The 13,749-nt window shown below is 54.8% G+C and overlaps 1 protein-coding gene across 3 annotated transcripts in view; it reads right to left on the minus strand.

Moving 5' to 3' along the window:
- Positions 1-6,261: 6,261 nt before the first annotated feature.
- The window catches only part of CNTFR (ciliary neurotrophic factor receptor), a 38,403-nt gene continuing 30,915 nt past the window's right edge, over positions 6,262-13,749 (minus strand). For all 3 annotated transcript variants that reach the window (XM_082694621.1, XM_082694620.1, XM_082694622.1), the window contains 6 exons: positions 12,772-12,889; positions 12,431-12,597; positions 11,054-11,217; positions 7,586-7,766; positions 7,000-7,168; positions 6,262-6,907 (listed from right to left, as the gene is read on the minus strand). In XM_082694621.1, coding sequence (XP_082550747.1) covers position 6,907; positions 7,000-7,168; positions 7,586-7,766; positions 11,054-11,217; positions 12,431-12,597; positions 12,772-12,889 — 800 coding nt within the window. In that variant the 3' untranslated portion in view covers positions 6,262-6,906. The remainder of the gene's footprint in view (positions 6,908-6,999; positions 7,169-7,585; positions 7,767-11,053; positions 11,218-12,430; positions 12,598-12,771; positions 12,890-13,749) is intronic.

Raw genomic sequence — 13,749 nt, forward strand, 5'->3', positions numbered from 1 at the left:
GCTTTGGGGTAATTCTTATTTACCCTCACAACTTCATAGATAACTGCTTCCTCACTTTGGCTTGTGGCATGTTATGTTGGAGAGCATCTAAGATCAGACTGAATATGACTTGCTCTTTCTGCCTTGGTTCCTGAAGTATTCTTGTTTTATCTTCCAACTTTAGTGACTAAATCAGTCTATCTTTATGCCCATTATTCTGTATCTGCTATTCTGGCATAGGTTGTTCACTTTCCATCTGGATATTTGGTTTTTCCTTATTTTCAGGGAAAGTTTTATTCTATGTAATACCTTAAGTGTCTTTTTCTGTTCCATTTTTGGAACCTCAACGTTAGGGCAGCCAACAATCATGCTTATGGTAGCTTGCCTTTGTTCAATTAACTTCACTCTAGTTGCTTTAATATATTTACCTTTTCTCATCATATTTACTCTCAGGATCTCAAAGCCTTTCCTACAAATTTCTTTGAATTTCAGCCATACCTATTCTGTGTTGTTACTGCTAGTCTGTCGTATCTGCAATGGTATTGTTTGCGTCCTTTGCTATTTTTCCTTAGTTCTGAAATCTCCCTTTTCGTTTCATTCTGTTGTCTTATCATTTTGTCTTTGAGTTCTTGTTTTCTGGGTTTCATACTATTATTAAGGCCTTTGATAACAGGAAGAACTTGCCAGGATTCTTTTATGCCTTTGGTTGTTTTCTTCTAGATTGGGTTCTTCCTTTATTTTTTGCTTCCTGTCTTCCTTGTTCCTTTCCCTTTCCTCCCTCCTTCTCCCCCTCCGGTTTCCCTTTTTACTTCCTTCCTACCTATATTGTGGCTGTGATCCAAATGCCTAAGGGCCATTGCCATTAGCTTTCCACTTAAAACTCTCTAGCATGGCTCACAGTTAGCATACCTCTCTTCACTCTGGAGTGTAGGTCCTTGAGCCCCTTCCCATCTGGACCAATTTATCTGCCCCTGGGAGCTGTGGTTTGAACTTGGATATTGCTTTCAAACTCACCCACCCCATTTCTGTGCCCTGGCGGTGGTTTGGCTGAGGCTATCTGCTGACTTTGATGGGGCCCCGAGGAGCTCTCCTCGGGAGTCCCCCGAGGAGTCTCTCCTCTGCGGCCCTCATAGATACCTTTTTCCAGCTGGGAGGTGGGGCATATCCCATCCTGTAGACTTTGGCTTGTTTCCCCAGCCTTACCCCCATGCTCTGGAGGCTGCCAAGCCATGGCAGCTCTTCTCGCCTCTCCTGAGGTCTCACGGAGGAACACAGGGTCTTCTATTTACAAAGGCTTTCCCCAAGACTTTTCCTAAGGCTACTTACTCACACAAAAATCCATTTTCCTCAGATTACAGGAGGTTAGTGCAAATGGCTGGTATTTTGACTCATCTTTTCTCAATGGTCCTTTTGGGCATGGGTTAGGAGACATACCACTCACTTGTTGCACCATTATCTTCTGTTACTTTCCTTGGCTATCACATTTTAAGGTTTATAAAAAGAATTTGCATGTTTAGTTGGACTTGAGTTTCTAGCAACATTTTTGTTTGGTTTGGGCTTTTTTCCTCTTGTTAGTGGTGGGAGGGGTACGAGGGAGTAAAGTGATTATGTGATACCTTCACTTTGCCTCCTAACCCAGAGATCCCACCCTTGCCTTGTCCATATGTCTCCCCTCAGATCCCTCCTTTGGGGAAGAACCTAGCAGCCCCTAGTACTTTCAGATCCCTGGAATGAAACAGGGGGGCAGTGGACTAGTACAAAGTGGGTGTTCAGTCCATGGCAGAGGAGTGAGCAGGAGGCAGCATCAGAGGGACCTCCAGTGCTTCTCAAGACAGCATCCAGGCAGTGCACAGCACGAATCGAGGCAGGGAAGTAGGACAGACAGGAACGATGACTGGGGAATGGGGGGGTTGGGGTGGGCAGGGGTGATATCCAGCTGGAGGAATGCCAGCTGAAGGGGGCAGGAGGAGAGAAGAGAGTATGGCAGGCAGGCCCTAGGAGTGCGTTCTGGTCTGGGGGCTGCACTGGGGTGTGACCAAAGCACTTAGACTCTTGGGGAATATTACAGAGAGCAACATTAGATACAAGTAGAAAAGCCTAGTTCCTGCCTCTTCTCATCTCAGCCTCTCCGGAGGAAGCGTCTCCGCCTTGTGTCCTTGTGTCCTGAGGGTGCTCTTGCTCCCTTCCCTACAGCCACAGGTAAGGCCTCAGCCACCACCACATGAGACGCCCTCTGCATCACAGGCTACACGCTAACATACCACAGATGTGCCCCTGGTCACCTAATCACACAAAACCACAACTCTGTGGTTGTATACCCTCACCACAAACTTGCAGGTGATGGCCCGTGACACACGATACTGAAGGTCTGAAGGTACACTTTGCGCTCAGCTCCGCACTGTCTGGCTCCCCTCTCTGGGGCCTTTGCCTTTGATTCTCCTGAGAGCTTGCTCTGCCCCCTGGTGGCCACTCCCCTAGCCACTGCTCTTCTGGAAGGATCCTAATTATCCACTCCCTTACAGGCCTGGTTCCTGGCCAAAGAAGCTTCTAGCCCTAGGGGCGCCTGGGTGGCTCAGTGGGTTGGACCTCTGCCTTCGGCTCAGGTCATGATCCCAGGGGCTTGGGATCGAGTCCCGCATGGGGCTCTCTGCTCAGCAGGAAGCCTGCTTCTCCTCATCTCTCTCTCTGTCTGTCTCTCTGCCTATTTTTGATCTCTCTCTCTGTCAAATAAATAAATAAAATCTTAAAAAAAAAAAAAAGAAGCTTCTAGCCCTAAACAGCCTCTCTCCACAGACTGGCACTGTCAAACCAGGCCCCCTCAGATCCACGCGCCCTCAGATCGACTTTCCCATCAGTCCAGCACTGTTAGGCAAGGCCTTCTCAAATAGGTGACCAACAGTCTCAGGATTTCCCAAGACTTGATATATTCAGTGCTAGAACTGAGAGAGTCCTAGGCAAACTAAGACTAGTTGGTGGTCCTGTTCTCAGACCTGTGTGCCTTCAGAGTGGTCTCTCCTCAGACAGGACTCTTTAGCAGCTCTCTTGATTAATCTACCCCCTAAGATTGGCCCTTCCAACAGAGATCTCTACAGCAGCATGTCCCAGACCAGCCTCCTCTCAGACTAATCCTGTCACCCTGGCCCACTTACCTTCAGGTTAGCCCTTCCCCATTGGAGTACCCCTGTCAGAAAAGTTCTCCTCCAGCCTCTCCCAATGCTGGCTCCATCAGACTTGCCTCCTCAGATCTCCTTCCTCTCTGCCCTCCTCTGAGAAGGGAAGGGTGTGAGGATTACACCCAAATCTTTTCTCATCCTTTCCGTGTAAGATGAACTTCTCCGGAGTCCCAGTCTAGGGAGTTAATGAGCTTACCCACTGGCTCTGGGGAGTTCCAGGCCTAGAGGCTGCCCCAGAGGAATTCCTGCCTACTGTCTCCCAACAACCCTCCTCTCCTGGCTGGCTGCCGGAAGGCAGAGGTGGGGTGTGTCAACGATCAGATTAGCCCGCGGGACCCAGAGCAGGAATGAAGGGCAGGCAGGTGGCCGAGAGGGGGCAGCAGAAGCCAGGACAGTCCCCAGCTCAGGCCAAAGAGGCACAGTGGCCACAGGCCGGGGTCTGGACCAGGGCAGGAGCACAAAGAGGGAGGCAAAGAGAGAGAAGGGGCTGACAGAGTCAGGGAAGAGGAACAGAGACACAGAAATGGGGTGGAGATCCATGCAGAGCCAGAGAGACACAAAGAGACTGAGCTGGGGAAAGACACACAGAGACAGAGGAAGACAGAAAAGGCAAGAGTAAGAGACAGGGAGGAGACAGAGACAGACAGGGTTGGAGACAGAGACAGGAGTTAGAGACATACACAGAGAAGGAGACAGGATAGAGATATAGAGAGAAATACAGGATAGGAACCAGGACAAAGACATGGTCGGAGATAGGAATGGGACAAACTGCTGGAAATGCGCAGTAAGAGGATGGGGGCAGCAACAAGTTAGCCTTGTAAGAATGGGGCATAGAGGCAGGTCCCCATCTCCAGTGCCCCTTGGGGGAGCAAAGAGAACTAATGAGCTGAAAAGCTGAGCCAATATACACATTGGGCCTGGGATCCAAGCCACCCCGGCAGCCCCCCTCAGCAGTTTTGTGAGATCTGATTTAGCTTTAAGAATTGATGTCTATACTTACCCCAGCTCCCCAGAACCACCATGGGAAATAATGACATGGAGAGACAATACTTGGAGGCAGCAGCAGACAGCACTCTTTAAGACCAGCCCTCAAAGCGAGCAGCCTCTGTGAGGTTGAGGGTTAAGACTCTCAAAGAGGAACGACCACCTCCCAGCCCAGGCCTGTCAGAGGCAATGACACTGACCCTCCAACCACCTTGGCACTTTGAACAAGGCTGGGTCTCTCTCTTGAGGTTGGGGGCAGGGAGATACCTCAGTCCTCTCTGTTGGCCTCTCAGGCACGAGCAGGCCCCCTTCCTTCTTTCCCCTCCCCAGACCCTACATAATTGCTTTCCCATGTTGCTAATAGAGGCCAGATTGCTGATGCCCAAGCCCTGGGTGGGCGGTGGGTGGGTCAGGGCTGACCAAGTCACTCAAGGCAGGAAGGCAGCACAGGCCGGAGACCTCTGAACTTTAGCTACACTACCATGAGGACAGGGAAGGGGTAGGCTCAGACACACCCCAGGAATACAATGTCTTTCGCAAGAGTTGGTGGCCCCTACTCCCAGGAACCTGGAATACAGGTTCAGGCTCAAGCTACATCTCCCAGAAACCAAATAAACAGGCAAATTAGGGGTGCAGGGCTCAGGGGTGGGTCCACAGCCACTTCTCAGTATGTCCATCCTGGGAGCCTCTTCCTGCAATTAGAGTCATGTATTCCCACAGCTGAGGCTATTCAGCCTGAAAAGCCACAGGCCCCTCTATCCTGACATCAGGCCTTTGTTTTCCACGAGATCTCCCACCTGGAACATACCATCTCCTCCTGTAGTGTCTGGCCTGGAAGAGAGCCAGCCACCTTCACTCTGAGCCCCTTCCCCAGCTCCAAGCCCTATCCAGGGGTAACTCGTCAGTGTGTGAGGCAACACGGATCCCTCCTCCTGGAAGCATGATCCCATGCAGGCCTATGAGACCAGCAAGCAAAGTCCATTTTCTGACCCTGGTCTGAAGTAAAGGGTTTGACTTGGGGTGTGTGTGTGTCTGTGTGTGTGTGCGCACGCGCATGTGTGTGGTCATGGGATGAGTGGCTTACTGCAGGTGTGGCACTCAGCACCTGCTGTGGGGACCGTGCACTGATGTCCGTGTATTCGTGCCTCTGATTCATCTCTCTCGTCCCAGACACCCAGAGCAAGGCCGAGCCTGGCTCCCCAGGTTGGGGCTCTGGTCTAAGCCTTTGCTCCCACCCCCAGGCCAGAGGTATCCACAGCTAAGGAGCTGCAGTGGCCCCCCACCATGGTAGAAGCTGCAGCAGCTTCTACAAGGGGCTGGACCTGAGCAGGAGCAGAAGGGGGCTGGCACAGAGCCACAGGCCCCTCCTCTGAGGAGAAACCGAAGGGGCTTTGGAATCCCATTTTGAGGACTAGAAGGGTGTGGGAAGGGTATAGAGCTAGACCTCAGACTGGGCACCCTGGAAAACCAAAGCCTGCTCCTCTCCCACTCACCTGGAGTCTCAACTGTTATCTAACCCTGGGGTCAATCTTGTATCCCACATTTCCAGTCCTGCAGCACAGGTCCAGTCCCTAGTCGCATTCCAAGTGGCCTTCTTCAGGCAGCCTCCCGCCCCACCCAGGCCCAGTATACTCTGCACCCCAAGCCTCATAGCCTAGCTGAGCCCTAGGCCTGACCTGCTAGAGCCCCTGACAAGTCTGAGCTGCATAACAGGGATGGCCACCCCCCGTACCCCAAGGATGAAGTCCAGCCTTCTCGCCTTCTTGTATCTCTGCCCCCATGGGTAAAGCCAAGGCTTTCTTGGAGGCCAGCTCCGGAGATGACCCTTGACGGGCCTTTTCCTGTCAGGATTCAGCAGCCTCCAGGACTGACTGGACATCCCCACGTGGGACCTGCCTCACTGGGACCCCTCATCCCCCACAACTCTGCCTCTGGCCTCCAGGAAACCCTATCCTCCAAAGCAGCAGAAAGCCCCCACCTCCAGAACACCTGTCTGAGGGCAATACTGCCTGTCCCCATCTCTGTGGAAAGAGTTGTCACTAAGCAGAATTTCTTCCCTCCTCCAGGCCTTAAGAGGGATCCTTGGAAGAAGGATACCCTCCCCAAATGGGTCTGGTTCAAGGACTCATGAAATGGTGACGTTTAATGAGAACCCCCCACCCTCCCACCCCTGTATATACATCTATAAAAAATTCAAATACAGCAAGTTACCATTGAGTCAGACTAGAAGGGACTGACAGGGCATTAAATACTGCGGGGTGGGAGCAGGGAAAGGGGAGGGTCATACAAAACGGGCACAGGTGGGGGAGTGAAAAGTGTGGGTGCTGGGGGGAGGGGGATGGCTGGGCCCCCCCAGCATCAGGAGCTTATAATCTGATGGTGGCAACAGAGACCCTGGGACAAACAGGAGGCTAGGGCAGGAGGAGAAATTATGGATATGAGGGGCTCCCCTCAGACCCCCCCAAGGGCTCCTGGGAGTCGCTGGCATTGGAGGGTCCAGCCCGAGGGGCCAGGGTTGGGGTGGGGGGTCTTTGGTGGGTGGGTTAGCTGCGGGGTCCTCCTCCCCTGAGGGACCAAGGAGGGCCAACATGGTGTGGCAGGGCTAGGGGGTGGCAGGCCCGGGCCTGCCGGGGTCTCTACAAATTATGTTTGAAGAGAATGCAGAAGGTCCTCCTGCCCGTGTGCAAAATAGAAACTGGAGTCTGCGGGCTCAGCTCCGGCCTCCTGCTCCTCTGCAGGTGCGCTGGCATGTCCTCACGGGATGCCGGGCTCTGGGGAGACAGGGCAGGGGGCTGTGAGGGATGAGGGTGGGATGGGGGGTCCCCTCAGGCTCCCCTCTACCACCCAGCCTCACCTGACTTACCAGATCAGAAGACTGTTGGCAGTGGCGGCAGCGGCAGCCAGGGCCAGAGTTACAGGGACACTGATCAAGAAGGGTGCTGAGGGTCCTCCGCCGCTGCCCAGCTCCCCAGGGTCACAAATCTTCGTGGTGGGTGGGGGTGCCAGTGAGCTGGTGGTGCTGGTCGTGGTCTCTGGGGAACATGGAGGGAACTCAGGGCCAGGCCGGGGCTACAGTCCAATCCCAGGTCTGGGGGATTCATGAAGCACACTGTTCCTGCTCCCTGTGTTAGGCAAGTACTGCCTCCCCCATCAGACAGCCCCTGCTTCCTCTCTCAGACGTGTCCTGCCTCACCCACCAGGCAGATCTTGCTTCCCCATGGCTCTCAGATGACCCTTCCACCTGATGGCCCCTACCAAGAATGACCAGACAGCAAGGACCAGGACCAGGGCCAGCTTCGGTAGGACAGACAGACAGGAGTGTGACAGCCCGCAGAGTGCCTGGGGCAGAGGCTCTCAGGCTCTAAGTCCTGGGAGGATTTGGAAGGTGGGAGATAAAGCCAGGCAATAGCACAGGCCCCCTGGGGGAATGAGGGCGAGGGGGTGCTTACCCGGGGCCTGGGCCTCAGTGGTGAGGTGTCGTGGCTCCTCAGTCCAGGGTGTGGCATGAGCGGCCACGCTCCAGTCACTCCATGTCCCAATCTCATTGTCCTTGGCCGCCACCTGGATGATGTACTCCTTCCCAGCATAGGCATCTGTGATGGTGTGCGTTGTGCCATCTGACAGCTCTACCTGCAGCCAGACCACAGGATGGGGGTGGGGAGCCCTGGGGGTCAGGAGAGTGAGGTACCCCCAGAGGAACTGAGAACACTTCTGGGGAGAAAAGAGTGAAAATCCCCCTACTGGAGGAAAAGAGAGCTGCCCCTGGAGGGAGAAAGAGGGTATCGAGAATATTCCCGAAGGCGGGTAAAGAAATCTTGGGGAGGAGACCCCGAGGGAAGGAAGAGGATCCTGAAGGAGAGTAAGAAAATCTTTTAGGAGACCAGGAGCACCCCCGGGGGAAGAGAAGCAGGACTTTGCTCAATGTCTCACCCTGCTGTCATCCCAGCTCCCTCCCAGTGCCCAGCCTGAGCCCTGATCTGTCTCTGCCTGGAGGTGACAAGAGTAACAGGGTAAGAGAGGAGCTGGTGATGTGCTTAGAAGAAAGGTTGTAAATACAGATGGGGAGCTAGGCTGCCTGAGTCCAGGTTTTAGCTCTGTCCCCTCTCAGCCAGGTGACCAAGTAAATTAAGCTCCCCATGCCTTGCTGGCCTGATCTATAAAATGGCATTCCTGACCTACCTCACAGGAGTAGGGTGAGGACTCAGGCGCATGGGAAGCACCTAACACACTTCGGCCAGCTCTGTCGTCATCATGGGTTCTAGCTTAGAGCCTGGCTTCCCAGATGCCCCATACGCCCACCAGCCTGGCCCCAACTAGGCTTCTCCCTCGGGAAGGCCACAGTACGGTAATCACCCTGTCTGAGGCAGAAGGGTGGGGGGGGCAGTTCCCAAGCTGCCGGACAGCAGGACAGCTGCTCCATTTCCTCCTAGAGGCATCACCACCCCACCCCCGCCTGGGCCAGCCCTGTTCTGCTGGTCTCCCCCACCCTTCGGGCTGGCCTGCCTATCCGGCGCCCCTCCCAGTCCCAGGCTGGGTTCTGGTTCATCTCAGCGGCACCCGCTGCCTCATTAAGCCTCCTCGTAAACAGGGGCAGCCGGCAGGGGCGGAGGAGGGGGCTGCTCTGGGCCACGTCTGGCTTCAGGGCTTTCTTGGTCCCTGTTCCAATCTCCCTTCCCGGAACACTGGGGTCTAGGCTACCCACCTGACAGGCTGAGAGTACAAGAATGCATGTGTGTGTGTGTGTGTGTGTATTCACGTGTGTGAAGATGGGTCTAAGGAAGCCCCTCCAATAACCTGACCCCTCCCGCTCCCATCTGTGGCCTAGAGGAGGAGACACTGGTAAAGGTCAGGGTCAGGGTGAAAGTCATTTAGGGCCCAGACCTGGGCTCAGTCAGTCCTACTCCCAGCTCTGGAAGATCGAGGGACCCCACAGACTCTCGCCACCCTGAAGTTGGGTCCCAGTTCTTCCTCTGGTTCCGTATACCATTTAGCCCTCCGAAGATCACCTCTGGCTGAGTAGACACAGAGAGAGCTATGGAGAACAGATCAAATTAGCACCTCATTGGTGGGCTTATGGTGGGCACCATACACTGCTAGAAACGTGGCCCAGGAGTCCAGTGCTTTCCTGGCAGCCATATCCCCTAGCCTCCAGCCCTTCTTGCTAGGTTGTCACTGATCCCTTAATCCACACCCTTAAGAGAATGGCTCCTCACTTGGCAGGAATTCTCTAGTAGCTGGCATCTGCCTCAGAGTCCTCCCTTCAGTCTGCTGTGGCACACGTCACACCCGCCCTCCAGCCTCCCTGCTGAGTCAGGCCAGAGCAGAAGATGCAGGGAACCCATGCTGGGTCCCAGTACTTGCCCCGCCTTGTCCATGCTGAGAAAGCCCCTGCCAGACCTCATGGTACCCATTCCTATTCATCCTGGCCTACAGCTCTCATTTCCCTCTGAAAATCCAGTGATGTTTTCCTCTGCTCTCCTCTCTATACACGCTCCTGATCATACACCTGCTTCTCTCCAACGTAAAGGATCCAGCAGAGTAGATTCTATTCAGAGTGAAAGTCAAGTTCAAAAGAGCCATAAATCGAGCCAACTGTAATGCCAACAAGCTATGGAACAGGGCAAGCACGCCAGCGGCCATACATGCTCTTACCACAGAGTCCTCATACTCTGCGCGGCTCACATCGGTATGGGGGGAAGTCCTTCAGTGTGTGCTCTTGGCATGTTAGTCACATACATGTATGGAGCATGGTTGCTGCTGGGAACCACGTGTACGTGTGCATGTTCCCGTGTGTGTGGTGGGCGGCACGCCAGGTCCACCGCGAGGCGTGTGCGCTGCGATGCGCGGGGCTGCTGCCTGTAGCTCGTTAGCAGGGGAGGGGGGCTTGTGAAACTAGACCCTGGTTATTAGCAATGCATTAGGCGCGGGCAGCTGGCCAGGCAGGAGGGACTCCGGACTCCGTCAGAGAACATGTGAGCAGCCTTTGTGGGGGCCAGGCCTACAACCCGGACAGGCACCCTGGAATCAAATTACGTACTTTAAAGGGTAGCTGGAAGGGGGGCGTGAGGAGATGGACTGGAGCCCAGTGGGTGGGTTGATCCCTGAGTACCAGCTCGGGTTAGCCTACAGAGCACCCTCATAGCCCCACTCCTAGCCAACAGACCTCACGGGCCAGAAAGAGAGCCTGCAGCACTATGGGCCTAGGGCTGCCAAGGAGAGGGAACGCTAAGTCGGCCCCAAATGCCTGGATGCTCCTCAGAACGACTATAGCTTGAGTAACATCCCAGACCACAGGCTGACCCCAGACCGGCCCTCAACCACTGCTCCATTCCTGGCCTGGGATACCTTCCGACCTATAAACTTGAGCGGACCCCTCAGTTACATCTGACTTTGGACCGTGACACTAGTCATGGCCTGAACCCATACCATGGAACAAGTTTGACACCACTGCCTGATTTTGACCCCCTGAACCCTTGAGCCTGTGAATCCTTGAGGACAGAGATGTAATGCCCTTTGTGTCCAGTAGAGGCCCACAGCCTGGGCCAGAGTCTAAGAGGGAGAGGCCTGATCAGGGCTGAGAGCCAGAATTAAGGAAAGGGAAATCCCACCTGTCCTGTCTGCCATCTCCCTTCTGGGATTTCTCCCCATTACCCTGGGAGCCACAAAAACAGATGTGTTCCCATCACACTCTTGGACATCACAGGGAACCCTTTAGGGCTTCAGATCAGGATACCTTCCTGAGTCCCATCCATCCTTCCAGGCCCATCTGTTCCCTTCTCCCCAAGGAAACAAAGTCTCTCTGGCTGCGCCCAGTCTTCACACTGGAACAGCAGCCTGCTGATACTGGTGTATGGACCCCTCCCGTGCCATGCGGCTCTGACTCAGGTGCTTGGGATGTGAGGAGGGCACACACTCACATGCTGCCACTGGTCCAGGATGAGGGGTCGGTAGCGCAGAAAGAACTTGAGAGGAAAGGACTCAGGGTCAGGCCAGGTCGAAGGGGTCTGCCAAGTCACCTCCAGCCGGCGAGGGTTGCTGGGTACTGGTCGGGCTACCACATTTTCTGGAGGGTCAGGCTTCACTGTTAAGGCAACACAGCTTCATTATCTCACTAATTGCTGGGAATTACCCCACTTTGTCAACTCCAGTCGCTATGTCCACCATCTTACATTGCCAACCACCGTCCTAGTTGTCACAGTGGCCACCTCTCTTCTCTGCTGTCAGTTCTGGCAACTACCATTAACAACCATCTCATTATTTCCACCTCTTACATGCCTGTCACCACCAAGGACTGTCACTACAGTCACTGTCACCAGCTCATGATAGCGATATCCCAAATTTCATCCCATCATCCCAACCCCATGCTAATAATGACCAGCATCCCAATTACTGAGTCTATAGGATGGCTCCACCATTACCAGCATTACCTCCATTGTCCCCTGGGTCACCCCCTCCTGCACCAGCATCATACACTCCTCTCAAGCTTGGCTTTTCACCTCAACTCTTCCAGTTCCAAACTGAGATACACTGTTCCCCGGGAAGAGCCTGGGCTCGAAACTGCTCTTGAAGCTGGTCAAGGTTAAGAGATACTCCACAATTGTGGCAGATATGGGTTGGAAGTAGGCTGAGAACATGATGGGAGTCTAAGGGCCCAGCTCATGTAGAAACAGACTGGGGGACCCAGCCATGAGGGTCTGGCTGGGATGGGGCAGCAGCAGGCAAGGGGTCTGGCTGGGATGGGGTAGGGGAAGGGGTCTGGCTGGGTGGGGGGGAGAGCAGGCAAGGGGTCTGGTGGGGATGGAGTAGGGGAAGGCTAGGGATCTGGCTGGGATGGGGCAGCAGCAGGCAAGGGGTCTGGCTGGGATGGGGTAAGAGCAGGCAAGGGGTCTGGTGGGGATGGGGGTGGGGTGAGGGCGGTATCTGTCCCAGTCCTGTCTCCTGTTCTGACACCTCATTCATCACAAGCCGTAAGGAAGCCATTAGCGTGGGGGGGGGGGGAGGCTGCAGCTGCACAAGGGTCTGGCCCAGCCTGCCCCCCTCCCCCTCCTATATGCTCTGGGAGCCAGAGAGATGATGGGAAGAGCTGCTGGAAAGGTCTCTTGGCCCATGCAGGTAAAGGACGTTCACGCCAATGTTCACAGGTCTATACATGCCATGAACATATGTCTGTGTGGGCCACACATACCATGCACACATGTGAACATCCCTCCCGGTGCTCACACACAACTCTGGCACACATCCACTTACACACTCCCACCGGAGTGTGCTTCAGGGACCAACCCCACCCCACGCACCAATGGTGAACTCGTCGAAGGTGATAGCTGTAGCATTGTGGCCCAGGGCATTGCTGACACTTATCGAGACCTTGTACTTGATGGTGGAGAACAGGTGCATGTAGCGGATGTGGCAGCGGTTCTTGAGGGCTGGGTCCTTCTCACAGACCATGATTTTGGAGCCGTGCCTGGGGAAGGGTGAGGCCCAGACACTGTTACCAACATCAGGGGTCAAGTGCAGCAGAGGTTGGGGGAAGGTCAAGCCCAAGGCTGGGCTAGGGTCTGGACTGAGGGCATGGTGGGTGGCTGGAGGAGAGGTGAGAGGTCAGGGGTGGAACAGGGTCACAGGCAAGTCTACTCACAGCACAGTCACATTGAAGGTGTTGGGGATGTAGGTAGGGGTGGGCAGATGCCAGCTGCAGTAGAAGCCCTTGGGGTAAGTGTTGGAACGGCAACTGAGCACGGGCTCCCGCGGCGGCACTGAGGGGTGAGCACAGCATGGTCAGGAACCCCTAGTCCCCTGCACTAGTGTGGGGACAGGTGGGCCCCAGAACTCCAGCTCTCCCCCCTTCAACCCATCAGCAATGCCAGAGGTTGGGGAGGGGTGGCTGTCAGCGAGGGCCTGAGGCTTCCCAGGCCGCAGAGAGCCAGATGTTTAATTAAAGAAAAACAAGGGTTATATGAAGAGGGAGCCCCCCCCACCTGCTCAATGGAGGCGGGAACTGCGGGGAACAGGGGGCTGCGGGCCTCAACTCATCAATCACAGGACGGAGGTGATGTCTGGGGGAATCGGCCCCAGCCCCACATCTCCTGACACGTTGTGTCCATTCACAAAGAAAAACTTTGCAACGGAGGCTGCAGGGTGGGGGGAGGGGGTGTCCTGACTGGGTCCTCTGGTTGCTAGAATAATCAGAGTGCACTCCCCGGAGAAGTCATCCCAGGCTTCCCCCAGTAGAGATTAAGAAGCATGAGGCCAAGCCCGGTGGTTCCCCAGGAACAGCCACATTGGGCGGCTAGGTGTCTACATGCGTGGGTGCATGTGTTACACGTGTCTCTGTGACATCAATAACCCATAACGGAATGTAGATACATACACAGGAGTATCTAGGGCACGGCTCAGACTGTGTGTCCATGTATGACTGACTGCACGTGTGTGCACATGCGTACTGAGAGGAAGCTATTGTTCCCTTGCTGCATACCTCACCCAAGCCCTAGCTCCCAGCTCCGCCATCACAGACCCCTTAGGAAGCCCCTTACTTGGTTAGCAGGGTAGCAGCAGCCTGCAATCTAGAGTGCGGAGTCCCAGAGAGAGATGGAGACCCGCCTGGAGTCACACAGCA

The sequence above is a fragment of the Mustela nivalis genome (assembly GCF_964662115.1).
Source record: "Mustela nivalis genome assembly, chromosome: 13".
NCBI lineage: Eukaryota > Metazoa > Chordata > Mammalia > Carnivora > Mustelidae > Mustela > Mustela nivalis.